Source organism: Grampus griseus, assembly GCF_964374135.1.
Source record: "Grampus griseus genome assembly, chromosome: 4".
Classification (NCBI taxonomy): domain Eukaryota; kingdom Metazoa; phylum Chordata; class Mammalia; order Artiodactyla; family Delphinidae; genus Grampus; species Grampus griseus.
Window position 1 is genome coordinate 142,331,612 of NC_138997.1, and position 19,971 is coordinate 142,351,582.

At 58.2% G+C, this 19,971-nt stretch overlaps 2 protein-coding genes across 5 annotated transcripts in view; one reads left to right on the forward strand and one right to left on the reverse strand.

The window, feature by feature from the left end:
- The first annotated feature begins 916 nt into the window (after window positions 1–916).
- MFSD10 (major facilitator superfamily domain containing 10) lies at window positions 917–6,283 on the forward strand. Of its 3 annotated transcripts, XM_082653162.1 has the most exons (13): window positions 917–999; window positions 1,433–1,650; window positions 1,752–1,848; window positions 2,088–2,191; window positions 2,476–2,634; window positions 2,719–2,880; window positions 3,202–3,310; window positions 3,429–3,540; window positions 3,799–3,907; window positions 4,000–4,090; window positions 4,216–4,263; window positions 4,342–4,431; window positions 4,637–4,884. In XM_082653162.1, exons 2-13 carry the CDS (start codon window positions 1,477–1,479, stop codon window positions 4,747–4,749), a joined length of 1,368 nt encoding a protein of 455 aa, XP_082509288.1. In that variant the 5' UTR covers window positions 917–999; window positions 1,433–1,476; the 3' UTR covers window positions 4,750–4,884. The 3 variants fall into 3 exon arrangements, with proteins under 3 accessions (XP_082509288.1, XP_082509290.1, XP_082509289.1); XM_082653164.1 differs by lacking the exon at window positions 4,216–4,263; XM_082653163.1 differs by lacking the exons at window positions 3,799–3,907; window positions 4,000–4,090; window positions 4,216–4,263 and having other exon boundaries at window positions 4,637–6,283.
- Window positions 5,526–19,971, reverse strand: part of ADD1 (adducin 1) — a 76,524-nt gene continuing 62,078 nt past the window's right edge. Inside the window, exons 11-16 of one of the 2 annotated variants that reach the window (XM_082653160.1) lie at window positions 18,058–18,159; window positions 17,294–17,383; window positions 16,485–16,577; window positions 12,033–12,189; window positions 9,510–9,608; window positions 5,526–7,471 (exon numbers count right to left, since the gene is read on the reverse strand). In XM_082653160.1, the coding sequence (XP_082509286.1) occupies window positions 7,107–7,471; window positions 9,510–9,608; window positions 12,033–12,189; window positions 16,485–16,577; window positions 17,294–17,383; window positions 18,058–18,159 (906 nt within the window). In that variant the 3' untranslated portion in view covers window positions 5,526–7,106. The remainder of the gene's footprint in view (window positions 7,472–9,509; window positions 9,609–12,032; window positions 12,190–16,484; window positions 16,578–17,293; window positions 17,384–18,057; window positions 18,160–19,971) is intronic. The other variant, XM_082653161.1, reaches the window with a different exon arrangement.

A 19,971-nucleotide genomic window follows, 5' to 3' on the forward strand; every position in this document is an offset into this window, starting at 1 on the left:
CCAGAGTGTTTCCATGTGAGTACATCTGTGGACATATTGCCCAGCTCTTCCTCCCCTCTGCCGCGCGCCCACCAGCTCTTACCTCCGCTGTGTCACGTGCAGGCTTCTAAGGGGGGGTAGCACGGCTCAGGTGGAAGAGGCGAGCATCCCCTGAGCCTCCATAAAGGAACGCGTGTCCTCAGGGAGAGCTAACACGTGTTCTCTTTGGTCGTAGGTGGAACAATTATATGTTAGGCAAAGTGTGACTGCTTGGATGTTTGAAATTTAGTGTCGTTTTCGGAGAGGTGCATGAGTGCTGAGCTGACGGGGTGGACTGTCCTTCCGGATAGTTCGGCCACAGACGCCTGAATTTCAAGGGACGGAAGGGAAGCAGGAGGTGCTGGCAGGTCCAGAAGTCCAGAACCTCCAGCTGCCGTGGGGTCTCCCCCGGCGCGGCCCCAGGACCGAGCGCGCCCTGGGGGCACCTGCTCCTCCCCGCTGACCCCGGGGCAGGCGGGGCACCGGAAAGTCCTGACCTTACGCCCCCTCCTCCTCGCCGGCCCGGCCGAGGCCCCAGGGTGGGCGAACCCGCGCCCCCGCGCATCTGCGGGCGTATTTTGGACGGAGTGGACGATGTGAGGAGGGTCCGGTCAGGGTGGACCCCGCCCAACGGCCCTCCAGACGGAGCGCCCAAAACCCCGAGGTCCTCAGCGGGCGGGTCGTCACTCGGGCGCAGTGTCCGGGGGCAAATGGAACTGTGGCCTGTCAGGCGCCTCCGGTTGGATCCCTTCCCACCGGTAAGCCGCTGCCGGACCCGTTATAGGGCCAAGTCGCGCGGCCTTGGAGGACCGGCCGAGGCCCCGCCCAGCGGCCGGAAGAGGGCGCGCAGGGCCGCCCGCTTCCGACTGGGAGACACGCCCACTTCCGGGCGGGCGTGGCGTGGTCGGCGTGCGCTGTCAGCCCGCCGGTCCATTCCGCTTCCTTCCGTCCGTCCGTTTGTGCGGAGCGCGGAACCCGCAGGTGCAGGACGGGACGGGGCGCGCGACCAGGGATGGGCGGGTGTCTTGTTCTCCGGCTCGCGGGGCCGCCCCCGCCGCCCGCCCGGGCCTCAGTTTCCCCAGCCGCTCCGCCCGGGACCGTGGGGTGGCGGCGGCGGCGGCGGGGAGGTACCGGAGCCGCGATGCCCCACCCCGGCCCCTGGGACGGTTGGCCTCCGGGGCTGCGGCTTCTTTGCGTAACGCCCGCAGCCTGCGTTTCTTGCTGCCCAGGGTCGGGGGAAGGGTGCACAGAGGGACTCCTGTGTTGGGTCACGGGGCAGGCAGACCCTTTAGGCGCTCGCTAGCTCTTCGCGGGTTTGGGGCACGGCGGGAGCTGGGGTCTGTTTCCCCCCCAGGTAGGTGGGTGTGGGGCTGGGGTACCCAAACGTGCCCTTGTGCGACGTGCCGTCTTGCAGAGCCGCCACACGCTCAGCCAGGCCGGATCGGAGCGGCCCCCATCATGGGCTGGGGAGCCGGCGGGAGTTGCACCCCGCGCCCGCCCATCCACCAGCAGCCGGCACCCGAAACCCGGGTGGTCGCTGTGGTGTTCCTCGGCCTCCTGCTGGACCTCCTGGCCTTCACCTTGCTGCTGCCCCTGCTGCCTGCGCTGCTGGAGAGCCACGGCCGTGCGCAGGTGAGCACCCCCGGTCCCGATGCCGCTTCACCCCCGATGGCTGTCCATTGCTCCAAGCCCCTCAGGGACTCCCCAGCCCGTCACACTTCCTTGTGCCCTAGGATCCTCTTTATGGCTCGTGGCAGCGCGGGGTGGACTGGTTTGCTTCAGCCATTGGGATGCCAGCCGAGAAGAGGTACAACAGCGTCCTGTTCGGAGGTATGGTTCTTGAGCCGGGGCTGGGGGCCCATTCGGGTCCTGCCTTCCTGGTCCCTCCTTTCTCAGTCCCAGGTCTTGGTTCTCATATTCTCGTTCCTGGGTACTGTCTGTTCGTTCTCCAGGTGGGCGGTTTTGGGGCCGTCTCAGCTCAAGGTCCACGGCCTGGGGGTGCAGGGCCCAGCATGGTCCGACTCTTGGGGACTGGGCAGTGTGGTGACTGTGATCTCTGTGTCTTCCAGGTCTGATTGGCTCCATCTTCTGCTTCCTGCAGTTCCTGTCAGCGCCCCTCACGGGGGCCATCTCTGACTGCCTCGGGAGGCGCCCGGTGATGCTGCTGTCCCTGGTACGGGTGCCCACAGACGGGAGCTTCTTCCCGCCCACCAGCAGGGCCCCTCGTTGGCCCTCGTTGCCCCCTGGGGGTGGTGTTTGGGGGGGCAGTGGCTTCTGTGGCTAAGCGAGGCTGTGCCAGAGCTGCTCCTGCCACGGGGACGTTGGGAACACAAGTGGCCCTTGGATGCTGCAGAACAGGGCAGGGTCCCAGGGCACTGCTTGGGCTCGCTGGCCCCGCTGTGGGCTCCTCCTGGCCTCCAGTGACCATGCCTGCCCTTGGTCCCCGCCCTGAGGCAGGCAGGCCTGGCCACCTCGTATGCCGTGTGGGCCACTTCGAAGAGCTTTGCGGCCTTCCTGGCCTCCAGGATGATTGGGGGCATCAGCAAGGGGAACGTCAGCCTCTCCACCGCCATTGTCGCCGACCTGGGCTCGTCTCCTGCCCGCAGCAGGGGCATGGTGAGTGCACTCTGGGGGGCTTAGCGGGTGGAGGGGCTCCGGGGCCTGGGTCTCCCTGCTTGGCTCAGGCAGTCTTCTCCCCAGGCAGTCATCGGGGTGGCCTTCTCTTTGGCCTTCACGCTGGGCCCCATGCTCGGCGCCTCCCTGCCCGTGGAGACGGCGCCCTGGTTGGCCCTGCTCTTCGCGGTCTCCGATCTGCTGTTCATCTGCTGCTTCTTGCCAGAGACGCTGCCCCCGGAGAAGCGGGTAAGGTGGGAGCCAGACAGGCACAGGGGCTCGCTTCCGGGGCCTGCGGGGAGGCCCGTCGCGGGCCCAGGTGCTGGGGAGGCCGAGCTGCCCGCTTCTGGTGTCCAGACGCTCTTGGGACCACAGTGCCTCCTGGGGCCCCTGCGTTCCCCAGACCCCCTACACCTCCAAAGCCTGGCAGGTAGACTGGGGGCCGGGCCTGCCAGGGCCTTGCAGGGGGCAGGGGCCAAGCAGGTTCGGGTCAAGCCCCCTCCCCCCAGGCTGCGAGGCCTGGGGACGCCACCAGCCTCGTCACAGGCTCCTCAATCCTGTCCCCTCCAGGCACCGTCCATCACGCTGGGCTTCCGAGCTGCTGTTGACCTGCTCAGCCCTCTGGCCCTGCTCTGCTTCTCAGCCGTGGCACGTGGCCCGGACCCGCCCACCGGAGTCAGTAAGGAGCAGGCCCCCCTCGTGAGGGTGGGGCTGTGGCTCCCTCGGGCTGCCCAGCGTCCCCCCGCCAGCTGCTCGGGGCCCCCTTTCCGCTGACGTGCCTTTCCGCTGCTCCGCAGGGCTGGGCAGCCTGCGCCTGCTGGGCCTGGTCTACTTCCTCTATCTTTTCCTGTTCTCGGGCCTGGAGTTCACGCTGAGCTTCCTCGTGCACCAGCGCTTCCAGTTCAGCAGGTGGGAGTGTGGGGCCCCTGCCAGGACCCTGCCTGGGCACGCCCTGCCCTCTCCCCATCCCGAGGCCCCGCAGCCCCGCTGCTTCAGGGCTGACTCCCACCTTGGCCTGTCCCCCGGGGCCCAGCCCGGGATCCCGGGGCGGGCGGTGCCTCGCGCCGAGGACGGGTGACGCACGGGCCGTCACCCAGGCTGCCTGGCTCTCCGTGTGAGCAGCACGGGCGCAGCAGGGAAGGGGTGCTGACAGCTCGCCCCTCCCAGCCTAGAGCAGGGAAAGATGTTTTTCTTCATCGGCCTCACGATGGCCACCATCCAGGGCGCCTACGCCCGGCGGATCAGCCCTGGCGGGGAGATCGCAGCTGTGAAGCGGGTACGGGGGCTCCCCTGGGCGTGGGGGCAGGCGGCGCCCCGAGCTCTGCAGAGGCAGCGGGGTGGTCCTGAGACCAGCTGTGCCGCCCGCAGGCCATCCTGCTGCTCGTCCCCGCCTTCCTTCTCATCGGTTGGGGGCACACGCTGCCCGTGCTGGGCCTGGGGCTGCTGCTCTACTCCTTCGGTGAGTGGCCCTGCCCAGGCTGGCGGGGGTGCGGTCAGGGGCCGGCGGCCGGGAATCCTGGAGGGTCGCACCCCTGTCGGCCCCTCCTCCAGGCTGACGGGCGCCTCCCTGATGTCCCCTACCAGCCGCTGCCATCGTGGTGCCCTGCCTGTCCTCTGTGGTCGCCAGCTATGGTGAGAGGCCCTTCCCTTGCCTGAGGTCACCCTGGGTGGCCCACAAGCGCCTGACGGCCTCTCCCCTTTCGCCCACAGGCTCTCCCGGGCAGAAGGGTGTGGTCATGGGCACGCTGCGAAGCTTGGGCGCCCTGGCCAGGGCTCTGGGGCCCATGGTGGCCGCCTCAGGTGAGGGCCGCGCGACAGCACTCGGGGCGTGCTAGGCGCTTGGAGAGGCCCCGCCAGGCCAGGGGGCTGCTGGCCCGAGCTGGAGGCCACACAGCCCCTGCTGGCGGCCTTGGTCCCAGCTACTGAACCCCTGGCTCAGCCCCACTGTCCTGTGGGCAGGGACCTGGGCGGGGACCGTCGCCATCACCCCCTGCTGTCTCCACAGCGTACTGGCTGGCCGGGGCGCAGGGCTGCTACACCGTGTGCGCGGGGCTCTTCCTGCTCCCCTTCTCCCTCCTGCGGAAGCTGAGACCGGCAGCAACGCTCAAGGCCGAGTAGCTGAGCCACGCCTACCCCAGAGCGGGGCACCCAACGCAGGGAGTGGGAGGCCTGGGCCAGGACGGCTCCCCACTGCCCGCCTGACCCCTCCCTCCCCGCCCCCCAGCCTGGGGCGGCCCAGGACTCGCACTTGTGCCTGTGACACTCCTGTGTGGACCTGCCTGCTGGGATCAGACTCCGAAACCTTCCAGGCTTTCTGTTCACTTGTCTTTTATACTTAGTGACACACAGTGTTCAGCCAGGCCTCTGAATGACCAAATAAAGCAGCTGTTTTATACCCAGTGCCTTCCTCCAGTGCACAGCTCTGCCTCGACACACCCACTGCCCAGGGAGACCCCCCAGGCACCAGGAGAAGCAGCTTGAGCTGAACACACATTACAGCTCCACGGTCTGGAAGAGCACGAGGCTTTGCCCAGGCCCGTTTCCCTCCCTTCTGCACTGTAGGGAGGGGTGGACAGGCAGATGAAGGGCTGCCCCTGCCCCCGCCCCGGGGTCAGCGCTTACCAGGTGGTACATGGGGGGTGTCCTGCACCCTGGCAGACTGGGGAGGAGCGACCCTTCCGCTTGTCCCCCCCCGCCCCCACCTCGCCTGGACCCTGCCCTCCGCGCCCTGTGGAAGAACAAGCGGGCGCTGGGGCAGGGCACTTCCAGGTAGAGAGTCCTCCGTGGTCCAAAGTGACAAACTGCGTGGGATCTTTTTTTAGAACATAAGATAAACTTCTGAAGTCCTATTTTAAAGGAACAAAGAAAAGGAATTAAGATGCAAGACTGCTTCCCAAGTTTAGACAAGGAAACTGCTTAAAGAATTTTATTTGTGAGTAAAACATGTTACAGTGAAGAAAGGCTGTAGAAGTTGTCCTCCCGAGCCTGTGTCTGTATATGCAACTAAACTTCATGTTGTAATACAAAGAGTTAAACTACAAAAATGAAATTAAAGTCATTGCATACCTGGGGTCGGTCAGAAGAAGGGATGAAAGGAAGAGCCCATGGTTAACTGAGGTGCAGGGTGAGGGTGGAGAGCTCTACCACCATCTTGGCAATGGAACGATACACAGGAGAGAAGTGGCTTGCCTGCCAGTAAGCTCAAAGCAGAGGTCAGCGCCATGCAGCCGCTTCAGGTCCTGCCTGGGTGTCGAGTGTGTGGGACCTGAGCCCACGTCGGGCACTGGGTCCCCCGAGGGCCCCTCCCCCCTCCTGGGGACCTGTCTGGGAGACAGGCTGGCACTGGAGCTCCTGGGACAGGTCACTGTCGAAGAGACACCTGGCCACCCACTAGTTCCCACTAAGCAGCTAGCCGCTATCTTCCAGGGATGTGAGTGCAGTGAAATTCACCGTGGCGCTGGAGGGCAGGAGGTGGGCTCCACTAGTGACTGCACAGGGCGTCAGGTGGGACCCCTGGGGCCCACTCCTACCCCGAACTGCCTTCTGTCAAAGTGAGGGTACCCTCCAGGCCGAGCCGAGCCGCGGTTAAGAGCAGACCCCCCAGGACAGCGCGTGGAGCCCTGCTGCGCTCTGCCACAGGCCCTGGGGAGAAAACGAAGCACAACGCAGACCGCTCGCTCACAGCGTGTAGGGTGAACCGCAGACTTTCTGAAAGAACATCTAGAAAGCTCTCTTCCCCTCCTGATGCACCTTCCCTATGACAGGGAATCGAGAGCCCCCAGTGAGTAAGGAACGGAGCCCCAAGTCTGGCTTTGGCCGCGGGGGGCCGGTGAGACCATGCATAGGTTACCTGGGTGTACACAGGCCTGTCCGCTGCTGGGACTGCCGGCTCAGCCCAAACCCACCTCTCAAAAAGTCCGCCACGGTGGCCTGGGCCATTGGCGGGGACACGAGTGTTCTCACAGGACCAAGGCTTTGTGTATCCGAACAAATGAGATCACTGCGCAGATAATGCCAGCAAGAAGCTACAGGTGTGATGCAGTCACCCGAGACCTCGGGCTGAAGGGAGCCTAGCAGAGGTGGGCCGCGGATTACTTCACAAGAGAAGGACAGCAAGAGCGGTGGAGGCCAGAGCTGGCAGGGCCACCCCCGACCCAGCCAGAACCCGGACTTAGCTAAGCCCCTGGGGACAGCGTGTCCCCGAAGGGCTCATGAGATGGGCCGAGATGCTGGTCCCTGCAGGGCAGGGCTCGGAGGTGGACGCAGAGACCAAGTCTCCCCCAGCACCTGAGGCTGCCGGCTGGGCCGCTGCGCGCGCACAAGGTTAGCACCGGTCTCCGTGGGGATTCGGTCACGCCGCGAGGGGAGCGCTAGCTATGCAGGGGTGGGCCTTTTGCATTCCATTACACAAGAAGACAGGGCACAAGACACAATCGGGGACAGCCTGGTGGCATCGGTTTGTGCAGGAAGGGCCTTCAGGAGTCACTCCTTTTCTTGCTCTTCTTCAGGAAGGAGGGAGTGCGGAATTTCTTCTTCTTTTTGGAGGGGGACTTGCCCGGAGACCCATCACTGCCAGGGTCCACAGCAGCCCCCTCCTCGGCAGCCGGGGCGGCGGCCTCGTCAGCCGCCTGGGCTGTGACTGGCTCAGGGATGGCCGCTGAAGGGGACCTGGTGGGGCCTGCAGGGCCCCCGGCTTCACAAAGCCCCTCTTCCTCCTCCTCCTCCTCCAGTGTCGGGAAGCAGAGCGCTTCTGAAGGCTCCTCAGGGGACAGGTCAGGGAGAGTCTGCGTGAAGGTGGCGGCATCGCTGTTGTCTCCCGAAGCCGGCTCCTGCGGCAGGTCTGGGGGAGGGGTGGGAGAGGCGGGGTTAGAGGGCGACTGCCTGGACCTCCCAGGGGGATGGCCAGCGCCCTGCACCAAACAAGAGTGAGAAGCTGTCAGCAGGATCTACTCTGCTTCAGGCTGGCTGCAGCTTACAGTGCAAAACGGGGGCTCAACCTCAGGGTGGTTTTTAGCTCCTTCTCATGGACAACGTGCTGACAAAGCCAGACACCGTCCCAGGGCTTCGGTCCCCGGTCACAGAGACGGTGATGAAGGCAAGTGGAAACATTTTCAGTATTGCAACGTCTGCGCTAAACACCTGAACGCTTTTAAAGGACATGTGTTAGTAATCCTGAAATCAAGCCTAAATTTGTATCCACACCTGGTCTCCCCCAAGGAGACAACTATGTAAAGCTGCGGCAGCTGGTAGAAAACTACGAGCTGATTCCCAGACCAACATCAACACCAAACAAAGGCCATTTTAGGCTGGAGAGTTAAAAAAGAGATGAACGCTAAGGGAAGGGACAAAAAATTCAAGCCCCCTTAACAATTTGAACATGGAAACATAAAAGAACCAAATGGAACTTACTTTAAAGAAACAGCCTGAGGACTGGTTTCTAACTGACCCTGGGGGAAACCAGTTTTGTAGATTTTTTAAAATAGTCCACCAAGGTACCAGCCACTGGCAGGTTAGGCAACAGCAAACCTTCAGTGCCTGGAAATCTAGCCAAACGCCCGGAGGTGACCAGAGGCTGGGCTGAGCTGAGCTGCGGAGGCGCGGCTGCACGGGACTGGGCGGGAGCAGTTAGGACTCACTCCGCGAAGCATGCAGAGGTGGCCTGTGGGTGCTCAGGGGAACTCTGACCATCTGACAAATGTCACATTGGGAAAACAGCACTAAATGTCACTCTTCCACCCCCTCAAATTAAGCTTAAGCACCCAGTTTAAGCAGAGATCCAAACACATGCGACCCCCGTGCAGCAGGTGGCAAAATCCCAGCCTGAGTCTAGTTTAGACTTGTCTCGAAGGCTCAGCAGGACCACGTGGTCCTTCTGAAACTTCTGAGACCCAGAGTGCTTGGAGCAGTGCCACCTCGGCCCTGGGGGGACTCGAGGACAGGCTGCCCACCGCACAGCTCAGGGGGACCCAGCCCCTTCCAGGAAGGCCACTGCCCAGAATGGAGGAACTGGGTAGAAGAAGGGCCTTTGTTTCTATTTTGAATAAACAAAAAACAAAAATTAATAAGCAACAAAGAAGCAGAGGAATGAGGCAAAGCACAGGGAAATTCCAATTAAACAGCAGAGGGCCAGGCAGCAGGCGGTACTTACTATGGTAACAGGTACTCTTTAGCACATCCACCTCCTGTTTGTAACGCAGCCACAGGAAGAGAAAAGCACAGGTAGAGAATCTATGCATTCAGTCACAGCCATCGGGTTACAGAAGGAGAATGGCCAGGCCATTCTTGTGGACACAGAAAAGGGCAGGAGGTGGGCCACAGGCTCCCGACAGGCACGGGAAGCACAACGTACAAGACCGAGGGACAGACACGCAGGCCACACGTCACAGAAACACGGTGGGTGGTCTGGGAGGCCAGGGGAGGCGGGCACTCTCCACGGACTGGGAAATATGGCCAAAGAATGCAGCCCTGTGGCCCAGACACAACAGAGGACGTTTCCGGGGCTGATCCGAGCACAGGAAGGTTTAGGAAACGTGCAAGCAGTGGGCAAAACTGACATCGAGAATGAAGGCAGGTTCCGATCCCCAACGACTGTCCTCCCACCTGTGACGTCACGCTAACGAATCTGTGTGGCCTCAAGTTACCCCGGACAGAACCAACACGGGAGCGGAGGAGGCTGGGCAAACTCAGAGCGGATGATGTACTGGTTTCCATGCAAACGCACTCGGCTGTTACGTGTCAGTTCAACTACTGCCACACTCAGCTGCTTTTCTTACACAAAGCCACGAAGTTCGGCCCCTCCTGGCGATGCCGCCCCAGGCGGCCGTGCACCACCCTCCCACACGGGGCAGCCGCACACCCACCTCCACCCCAGGGCTCACCTTCCTCCAGCTTGATGGGGGCGCTCGGGGGAGCGTGGGAGGCAGCAGGGGGCTCTGGAGGGCTCTCTTCTTTGTCTTCTCTAGTCTCGTCCAGATTCTCTGCAGGTGCACAGAGGGCGGAAAGAGCACGGTGAAGGCCTTTGGACTCGGCGGGCCTCCCCTCGCCCCCTCCTGGGCGGACGGGCCCTCCCGCCCTGCCCATCGGGCTGCCTCGGGGAGGGCGGGGGGGGGGGCGGGGGCGCTGCTCAGGCCGCAAGCAAGAGCCCAAGAAGGGAAGGGCTCGCAGCCGCTGGCCTCAACCTTTTCCCCATCCCTACCCAAGAGGACAAAGGAAGCCACTCCTGACTGGGCTGTGGATCTCGGTTTGAGAATCTGCCAGAGCTGCCTCTGTGACGGGCTGTGACCCGTGACCCCCCGCCTGTCCTCTCCTGTCCTCTAGTGAGGGGCCCCTCCCCATGTCCTCACCATCCTGCCTCTCCCACTGCTGGGCAAGAGCCCAGGGTCCCAAGCACCCTCGCCCTACTTGCCACCTCAGGCAACATTACAGGAGTGTGACCTTGGTTTTAATTTGTTATTTAGAGCATTTTCTACCAATAACTTAAACTTGGCAGTTGTAACACGTATTTCTATTTTCTATAGTGAAGTATGCTAAGGACCAGAGGAAAAATTACAAGAACTAGGTAGGACTCAGGACCCAGAAGATTCCAAGTCCACCTCTCATTTAGGGAAAAATATATACCAGTATTATCTTAATGCCTTAAATCTCCTTCTCTCATTGAAACTTTTCATGTTAATAGCTTCGGACCAACTTGCCTTCCCAAGTCCCCCAAGCCTGCAGCTCCCTTCCTGAAGCCAGGTGTCTCTAAACAGAGGCATTCACACCTCCTGCCTGAGGGAACAAATTCCTTCAGCCGGAAAAGCAGCCAAAGGCCAGGGGCTTTCTTCCTCGCACCTGAGGTGCTGCCTCGCAGACAGCCTGCGATCACTGCGGCACACACTGCCCGCCCCCCCACGCCGTGCCCAGAGCCAGCACCAGTGCTGGGCAGGGCTTTCCTGGCAGTGGCCCCTGGCTGCCACTCCCACTGCTGACAGCTCTGTGATCGCACAGCATGATCACAGCTGTCCCCATGCACATCCACTCACTTGCTGTGACATCACTCCTCATGGAGCCTCACATATAGAGGAAATATTTGTATCTTGTGGTTTAACTCAAACAAACAAAAAAAAAAATCCAGGTTTCCCAGACACTGGAAGGGTCTGAGTCCAAAGGGAAGACACACATATATGTGCCCAGGAACTGGGATTAGGCTACAGGACCAATAGCTCAGGCCCACACACCAGTTCTTACTCTAAGGCAAGTAATTATGGCCACAGCTCAGACAGAGCTTTCTGCAGGGCTGCATGCACCGCTCAGGAGATGATCAGAATCAGTGCTGTGACCAGAAGATCAGGCTCACTCTGAATCTATGTGCAGCAAGCCTTAATTTTAATGTATATATAACCAAGCGACAGGCAGTGATGGTGTAACACACTGAAAAACAATTCAGCAGCAGTTTTTTTGCACAATTCAAATTCCAATAGCAGCTATGTGATGCATTATGTAATCGGTCTAAAACAAGACTAAAAAAAAAGTTAAATTGGGGCAAATCAGAGGTTGCGTTTGAAGCAGGAATAGTTCCCAGGATGGTCCCCCATCGACCTGGAGGGTAACTGTGCGATTTCCATTCCAGGAGGGCTGCTCCCAAGAGGAAGAAGCGTGGTCCATACTAAGGTCTCGGGGACAGCAGCATGAACTTCCTGGAGGGGACGTCATGCCCCAGGGTCTTCGTGGTAACCAACCCAGGGCACTCAGGGACAGTGATTCAGACCCATGAGCCTTTGTGTCAGAGGCAGTGGGAGGCTGGCTTCTCTCTTAGTTCTCAAAATGTCTGGATGTGCTTTTAAAAACCTGAAGTATACACCACTGTAAAGCAATTATACCCCAATAAAGATGTTAAAAAAAACCCCTGAAGTTTGAAACAAGCTGCTCCCAGAGGTTCTGGCTCTCAGAGCCGTTTACTTTCCTTTGTTGTAAAATAGTCCCAACATGTTTTGCAAAAATATGACCTCCTATGTCAGTGAGCTACCGAGAGAAACAAAGGCTGCACCAGCATTGGCCACACCCTTCACAGGGTTTCGCTCGTCCCTGGGCCTGTGACCAGGCCCAGCCAGGGAGCTCTCGGGCTTATGGAGGAAAGGAGTCCGTCAGAAAACTCCAAGCCGTGACTTCAGCTGAGATGAAGGTGGGAGGAGACTGCGTGCAGGGGCGCAGGTCACTGACCCGGGCCGGCCTCCGCCACACGCGGCCTTGTTCTTGGGAACAGACTGCTCTATTCCGCTCTCTCCGGGAGCAGAGCAGAATGCGCACGGAATGGCGTGCTGCGCTTATCTTCCATGGCCACCTACAGTCGGCCCAGGACAGAGGAGCCCGCGGAGCACGTCCTCCTGCCTCCTCCTGCACCCAGGACCCACGGGGCTGCTCACCTTCGGGGCCCCTGTGCTTGCGCTCCACCGCTCTGCGGTAGTCGTCCAGCTCGCGGTCGGTGAGCGTGCTGAAGGGGTTGGGGCCCGTGGTGCTCACGATGACGTGGGGCTGGTACTCCTTCTCAATGATGGCCTTGGAGGCTGTCACCAGCTCGCCCTGCGGACAGAAAGGGACGGCTGGTCTACAAGAGCCCTGCCGCTGCAGGACTGTCCCTCCTCCCGGGCAAGGGTGGGGCAGGGCGCACACACATCCCTGAGAGGCCCTGAGGCTCAGGCTGGGCGGCAGCCTTCAGCAGTAGAAGACCGAGCAACACATGCAGCTGGGGAGAGACTGCGAGGAAAGTCCTTCAGATTTCAGAAGCAAAGGCACCAGCGTGCAGATCTAGTGTGCAGGGCACCCCAGGGAGAGGCCCAGCCCCTCACAGACAGACAGGGATGGATGGAAAAGGGGACTTCTGAAGTCGACTGCCCTCCTCCCAAATGAGAACACGGCATGACCACAACGCTCAGGTGGGTGTGCTCGGGAACGTGCTCATGCCCCAAGAGCGCAGACACGTCCTGTCCTTCTGACTGTGCCTTTGATCTGCAGCTAGATCCCGGCAACTTACCGCAAAACAGTAAGAGGTAACAGAACGTCACAAAACGCCAGCACTTGTCTGAGGAATTTGGAAAAGTGTAAGAATTTATACAAAAGAAAAAAGAAAGCTTAAGCAAGGCGAAGCACACAGGTGGGCCGGCCCTCGAGGAGGCGGCCACCGCAGCCAGGCCGCACAGGCAGGGAGCAGCGGGCAGCCCTCGGGCCTACGCCCGCCCACCCTCGCCTGCCCAGCACAGCTCGGTGCCCCGCAGCCCGCCAGCTTGGCCCCCACACCCTCTGGGGCTCAGTTTTGAGAAAGTTAACCAGAACCCAAGCACGTGCCCGTTACTTAATGAGAACTCCTGAAAGCCAGTGAAAACGGGAGAACCCACAATCATTTCGATGCCGGGCCTGGCCCGGCAGCGCTCTCCTCGGAGGGCGAACCCCAGAGGGAGAGGGCGTGCCAGCGACGTGCACGAGAGACAGGGCCAGGCCGAGTCCCAGGAAATTCAGCCCACCGGCCAACTGCTCCCCTGGGAACCTGGGCTGAGCAGTCACTGTCCAGCGACACGGACCCCCGGGGAGAGAAGGAAAAGGCTGAAGTCCGCAGCCTGTGCTCAGAGGAGCCTCGAGATCGGAAGTCAGCTGCCTAGATGGGGAGGGGGCTCCTTCTGAGCGGGCCCGACCCCAGGTCGACCGGCTTTTCCTTCAGAAGTAGCCCAGCCTCCCCGGACAGGCATCGGATCCTCGTCTGCCACGAGTTAGCTCTGTGGCCTAAGACAAGCGCCTTCCTGTCCATGGGCCTGTTTTACAGGCCTCAAGAGGGGCCTGCCGGGCTGACCACAGCTAAGACGTGCTGAGCACTAACATTCTAGGATCTACGGCAACTAGGGAACTGCGTTTGCATCCTGGTATCACCGCCAGTAAAATGAGATGGAGATTCGAGCTTTCAGAGAAATGTTTACATCACTTAAATCAAATGTTCAGTCAACTGCCACGGAGATGCCCTGTGGTCAAGCAAGGTCCTTTCTGTCTGGAACACCTGGCCCTCGAGGTGCAGCATGGCCGGCTCCTGCCCCCACCAGCAGGGAGCTCCCTCCTCCAGATTCCTCAGCCGAGGGCCGAGCTGCCTTCCAGACCAGCTCTTAACAGATACAGGGACACAGGGACCCTGCTATTTGGAGGGAAGGAGACACAGATACGCTTGAGATGCAGAGGGACGCAGGCCCGCTGTGGAGCAATCGAGGCCGAGAAACCAGGACGCGCAGCGGCTGCTCCCGCCAGCAGGCCCCGCGGAGACTCTCGCTGCTGCCGTCACTTGGAGCCACCACCACGGGCTCTAAGCAGGACAGACGCCCAGCAACTACGTCTGCCCCGACTGACACCACCTGTGTGGGATAACAGCTCCAGCTCCGAAGCTGTGCAAACCTGGTCTAGTGCCCTGACCTCTCTGAGCATCAGGTTTTCACCTGTGAAACCTACTCAGGTTTGAATTTACACTCCAGGTGCCGGGCCACACACACACTAGATGCTCAACACCAAGTGCACCGGGCGAGTCCACAAGCTGGGCCGCAGGCCTCCTTGCATTTCTACCATGCGGCAGGCGGCTGCAGGCACACGCACCAACAGGGACGCTTACGCTACACAAATCGCACAAGAGTTCTCCCCCGCGCTGGACAACTTTCGGCGTAGACTTTCCCACCCTGGTCTCTAACGACTCGATTCAGTCGTGATGAGGTCCAGAGGGCTGCATGCTGGCTTGTGCGGCACTGGAGCCAAGCGCGCCTGCAGCAGGGCTCAGCGTTCCTTTCAGAACCGGAGTGTCGGGGTGTGGCTGGCGACGCACTGCCCCTCCTCCGTCAGAAGACACCCCCTGCCCTGTGTGAACAGCTATCACCATGAGGGAGAGATGGAGGCAAAGCAAAGTCCTTCCAGAAAAGCCCCAACTTCCCGAGTCCCAAACACCTGTTCCTCAAGTTCTCCAACGGGCAGCAAGTATCCATACACTTGCCTTACCGGGAAGAGGACGCGTTTAGGACATTAACAAGCCCAGTCCTTCCCTGGTCGAGTTAGAACTCAACTCGCCAGCAAGCAGTGCCATCTTCCAGGAGTAACGCCATCTGCACTTGAGGTCCACACGAAAGGACGTGGACACAGACCCAGCCCAGGACGCTGGTGGAGTCAAAGCACACTCTCACCGCTGGAGGGAGACACCCGCCGCGGGAAGAAGACCAAGGCTGCGAACGCGAGCACCAGGAGGATGGGGGAGGAAAACCAGGGACAGAAGCCTGTGTCTGGGGATGTCGACATCCCCCCAGCTGGGAGCAGTCTCCTCGGCTAACCTCACCGGACACGGCACTCACAGCGGCACGCCGCTCAGATCTGCTGCGGGGAGGACGCCGCAATCTCCACGAGTCTCACTCCCACAGACTCTCAACTTCCCAGCCAGGCGTGAGGGGGGCCCTACGTACACCTCTTCGGGAAGCGGTCGCAGGTGACTGTGACGCGCCCCCAAATCCGAACACCACTCGGCAGAGCGAGAGCCAGACTGTAACTGGAGCCACGAGAGCTCCCTCCAGTGCAGCTCCCCGGCCCACCCTGCATACAGCCCTCACAGCAGCACGCAGAAACCACCAAGTGCAGTGTAATGCCGGAGAGACTGCACAGCAATGGCTAGGAATTTGGCTCGAGCCCACAAAGCTGGAGGTGGTTTGGGGCTTTCACAGTAAGCACCCTGGGGTCATGGACTCAACACACTTGGACGCATCTGAGAGAAAGAATTATGAACTCACAAGATCACAACAGCTTCTGGTCCAAAGGAGCAACATGAGAAAGGGGTAAGAAGCCATCTTTCTCCCCTGCTCTGAGCAGTTCCTCTAAGAATGGCAGCTGGAAGTACTCTCTAAGGACAAGGAAAAATGGGGCCCACTGAATTAATATATAAATGTGCAAGAAAATTTTATCAGCAGGGCTTCCAGACAGGAATGTAGGATCATTAGTGCAAATCTGATTTCTCTGGCAATGGGAACATTGATAAAATCATATTTGCCTCTCACTGGGGGTGTATTAATCGAAAGAGACCCTGAAAATTCCCTTTGAACACAGGGTACACACCACTAAGACACTCAGCCACGTGGGCAGCCACTCTGGCTCTGCACATCAGCAGCCTGAGTGTGTAGAGGGTTTCCTTCCACCTGGGCAAGTTACACCAGATACATTTTCCACCTACTGTACATGTCAGGCACCCACGTACACAGAGAAATTACAATTCTGGGTTTCAAATTTTCATAAGTATTTCTTCCCCCTTGCAACATTTAAAACAATCTAGGTTTTTTTTATTTTCTATTTTTTTAAGGTAAAAATACATTTCCTCAACCAGGGCTGGCAAAGACTGTCCTGTTTCATTTCCCATCCCTCTGAAACGACGTCTTTCAATCCTACAACCTCTGACTGCCACGCTCATTTCACCCGCGGTCACAGCTGAGAAGCGAAGGCGGTAGGTCTCGCAGGGGAGCTGACACGCTCGTGGCCCACCCGTGAGCCTTCTGCAGTTGGCACCTTGGAAAAGGCAAGCTCCTCAATCCCCAAAGCATGCACCAGCCAAAGTCACATGCAGAACTTCAGAAACATCCCTAAGGTCAGCCATTTCTCAGCACAACATAAAAATGCTAAAAATTGTAAAAATAACCTCATACAAAATGCTGTATTTAAAGAAGCAGAACAGAACCTTTTGGACGATCTCACAAATAACTGAGAGATCCGTTTAAAGCTCCTGCGGTATCTAAGACAATACCTAGCGAGAGCAACGGGTGGGGGCGGGGGGGGGTAAAGAGCAGGGTGTGCCGACAGGTAGCTGAGGACGGGGCGGTGAGTACCTTTCTAAAAGAGACAGACTTAGCGGGACTAAAGGTCTGCTCTGTACGCTCGAGCCCTTCGATTGTTTCCGTACAGTCAGAGAGGGGCGCGTCCTGCAACAGTAAACTGAGTCGTCAGAGCCCACCAGGCCCGGCTGTGGAACATCAACGAGAGCACAGGATGGAGCCAGCTGAGAGCATGCAGCGGGACAGCCGTCCACAGCGATGCAGCGGTGATGGCGGTGCAACGTGCAAACACGGGCCACAGAACCAGGACCACAGCTGGCCAATGTCAGAAAATGCAACAACAATCACCAACCCCGGTGAGTCATGTTTAAAACATTCGGTGGCAACTTCATTTTCAGAGATAACTACTTACACAATTATCTTCAATGTGCCATGAGGTACAATCCTTTTACAGAAATGCGTGTAAATGTGGACCACATTTACAGGAACCCTCTGCACTTTTCCCCAAGCAGCACTTTGTTGTGGACAGCAATCTATACAAGAACCAAAGTCCACGACACCCACCCTCTTCCAGCGTTGTACACAGTTCACCGCTAACACCGGGCGAACCCAGGCCCTGAGCCAGGCATGCACGATGTGGAGCTGGGCTGGAGGGGGACACGGCCCTGGGCATGCTTATGCTTGGTCTACCACTCAAGGAAAAGTGGCTGGGTTACTTCTTATCATGAAGACTTTGAACAAAGAAAACTGGTTGCCTAGGACACTTACCTCATAGTCATTCTCTCCCAACTTAAGAATAATTTTGGAGCAGGCAGTCATTAGAGCCACCACCCACTACCGTCAGAGACATTCTGAGCTCTCACCTGGACGAGGCTCCTGTCCATCACTACACCACACAACACCTGGGACTGGGGGCCCGCGGTCTTAATGTCCTGTAGGTTCTGCTCTCGAATCTGAGGATGGCAAGAAGGGAAACACACATCAACAGTACAGAGAAACCTCGCTGTGGCTGAAAGTCACCGTTTGTGCTCTTGGGCCCCCAGCACAAGCTGCTATTCTGTTCTGCCCTGCACCCCAGTGGGTCCTGCGTGACCACCGTGCCCGCTTAACGGTGCTGGTCCAGCCCGATTAGTAATTCATGGGTCTGAGGAGATGGAGGGCCCCTTCCAGATGACTTCGGCAGGCACAGACCTCACTGAACTCACTAACTTGAGGGGAGGCACCCCTGTGTGCCCATCTTTTAGTGACACTGTGAACACTGGTGGATCTCATGTTCCAATATACCAAACGTTCTAACTCTTCAAATGAACCCTGCAAGGCAGGGGGCAAAGGCTGTTCTTGCCAGGAACAGGCTCTGCACCTTCAATTCTGCCCTGCTATGTGAGCAGGTGCTGGTTCAACAACGAGGGCCAAAGCGTCTGCTGCTCACGCACTGCCACTGCACTTCGTCAGCACGGCAGCAAAGCAGTGTGAAGGGAGGACCTCGGCAGTCACGTGGTGGCAGCAGAGGTCCTCCTGGAGCTACACCCTCTCCCCCTGCAGCCGCAGGCCTCCTGCCCCACCCAGGGCTGCCTCCTCCCGCACACATGTCAGCTTCCACCGATTGCTGGTGGCAGTCAGTGCACACCTTGTTCCTCATCTCCTGGACCTCTTTTGGGTTGGTGTTCAGTGGGACGAACAGGTTGGGGACGGCAGAGGCGGGAGTCCTGTGTCCATCCTCTTTAGTCCACTGTAATAGCAAGGACAGTTGAAAAGTCAGAATCGTGACAACAGTAAGTGACACCACAGCATCCAGTCTGTCCAACTCCTCTCACATCTGGTCATGCACCGAACTTCACAGAGAGTGAACCAATGACCACACCGCCTGGGTCACTGCAGTGGCTGGAAACCAGTAATGCTGGAAGCCAGAGCTGTGACTGACTGGCAAGTGCCAGCCAGAGTGCCCAGCTGACATCTAGGGCGCGACACGGGCTGACGACAGAGCTATGCCCCATGACTCCCTCGGACAAGCCGTGGGGGACCCTTCAGAGCACACTGGTTCACCACTCTGAGAGTCCTCAACACCAAAGCCAGCTGGAAGCATGAGATGACAGGGTCATGAGAAGCGGTGTGATGCTGCTGTCCAGGTGAGGGGAGACTCTGTGCGGTGAGGCAAGAGTGGGCATCACCAAAGTTTTGCATTAAAATAAACTACCGCACCAGAATGTACTGTTTGCGTAGCTATTTCAACCCAAGAAGATTACTGTGTGAAGACTTATACAGCAGCTACCTGCGGAGGAGTTTGGTGATGTCAACACTTTATATAGTTAATACTTTTGAGTGTTACAAAGGTGTCCCAAACGAACTTAAAGCGCTCGTGGGCCCTTCCGGGAGGGCTGTTCTAGACGCCAGTGCGCGTTACACCAGCATGCTGGACCTTTCACGCGTACTGTTTTCGGACCTCCAGCCAAGTATGAGATTTTTAATCAAATTCTAATTCTTAGGCATGAGTAGGCACTGAACACTAAAACAAGCCCATCGTAGAGAGCAAATGTTATGCCTTTCAGAATATTTTCAAGAGGCAATAAGATAGCCATAAACCGAGACTTTAAAGAAAGCAGCAAAACCGTCCAATGCTGGGCCGCTGTGAAGGCAGCGTGGGATGGGCATGAGCTGCGAGATACTCACTGACGCTTTATCTCCTCAGATAGAAATAACTCCAGCTTCTTATTAAAAATAATTTTTAGTTAAAACATTAAAACAACCACCTCAGAAACTTGAACAAGTTTGAAAACTTAAGAATAATTATTATAAATTAATATACCAACCTGAAAACAGCGCATGGAATTCGTATTACTCCAGAACAGTAAGAAACAAATTTAGAAGTTGAACAAAGTCTCCCCTTCAATGCACACAGTGACTAAAATACCTAAAGCAATTTAATATTTTTTTCAAGCTAATAGTAAATAAGGCTCAAAGCTGCTGCTACACATACACTTTGGAAAAATTCATCACAGCAATTCAGCACTACATATGTATGTGGTCAGCAGAAGTTGTTTTTAGGCCCACTCCCTTTAACAAGTGAAATAAGTTACAAACTAAACAAATAAAATGAAAAAAGAAAATAAGGGACAGAGGGAGAGAGAGAGGAAGTGGGTGAGAGGGAGCAGGAAAGGGGAGACGGGCTCAAACACCGACCGACCCCGGCCATATTCACGCAGAGTCTCTGCCACGTGACACATTTCCTTAGGAGCACAGAGGCTGTCTCAACAACTGTGCATCAGGAAAACACCAGAACCACCTGGGGAAGACAGAACTTATTTCTTTTAAATAAATCTATAAAGCAAAAGCACTGTTACAAGGGAAACAGGAAGGCCCGCTTTGCTTACTTGGTGTCCTGTTTCAGCACAACTAGGCTGATCTCTCCTCAACTCCTATGGAACTAATCATGCAGAGACACGTGCGTCCCAGCCTCCGTCTCTTCACAAGAGGCTCCACTGAGGGCCTCTCCTACTCTGATGCAGGGGCCAGTGGCCTGTCCAGGTCTAGCGCTGCCCAGGGA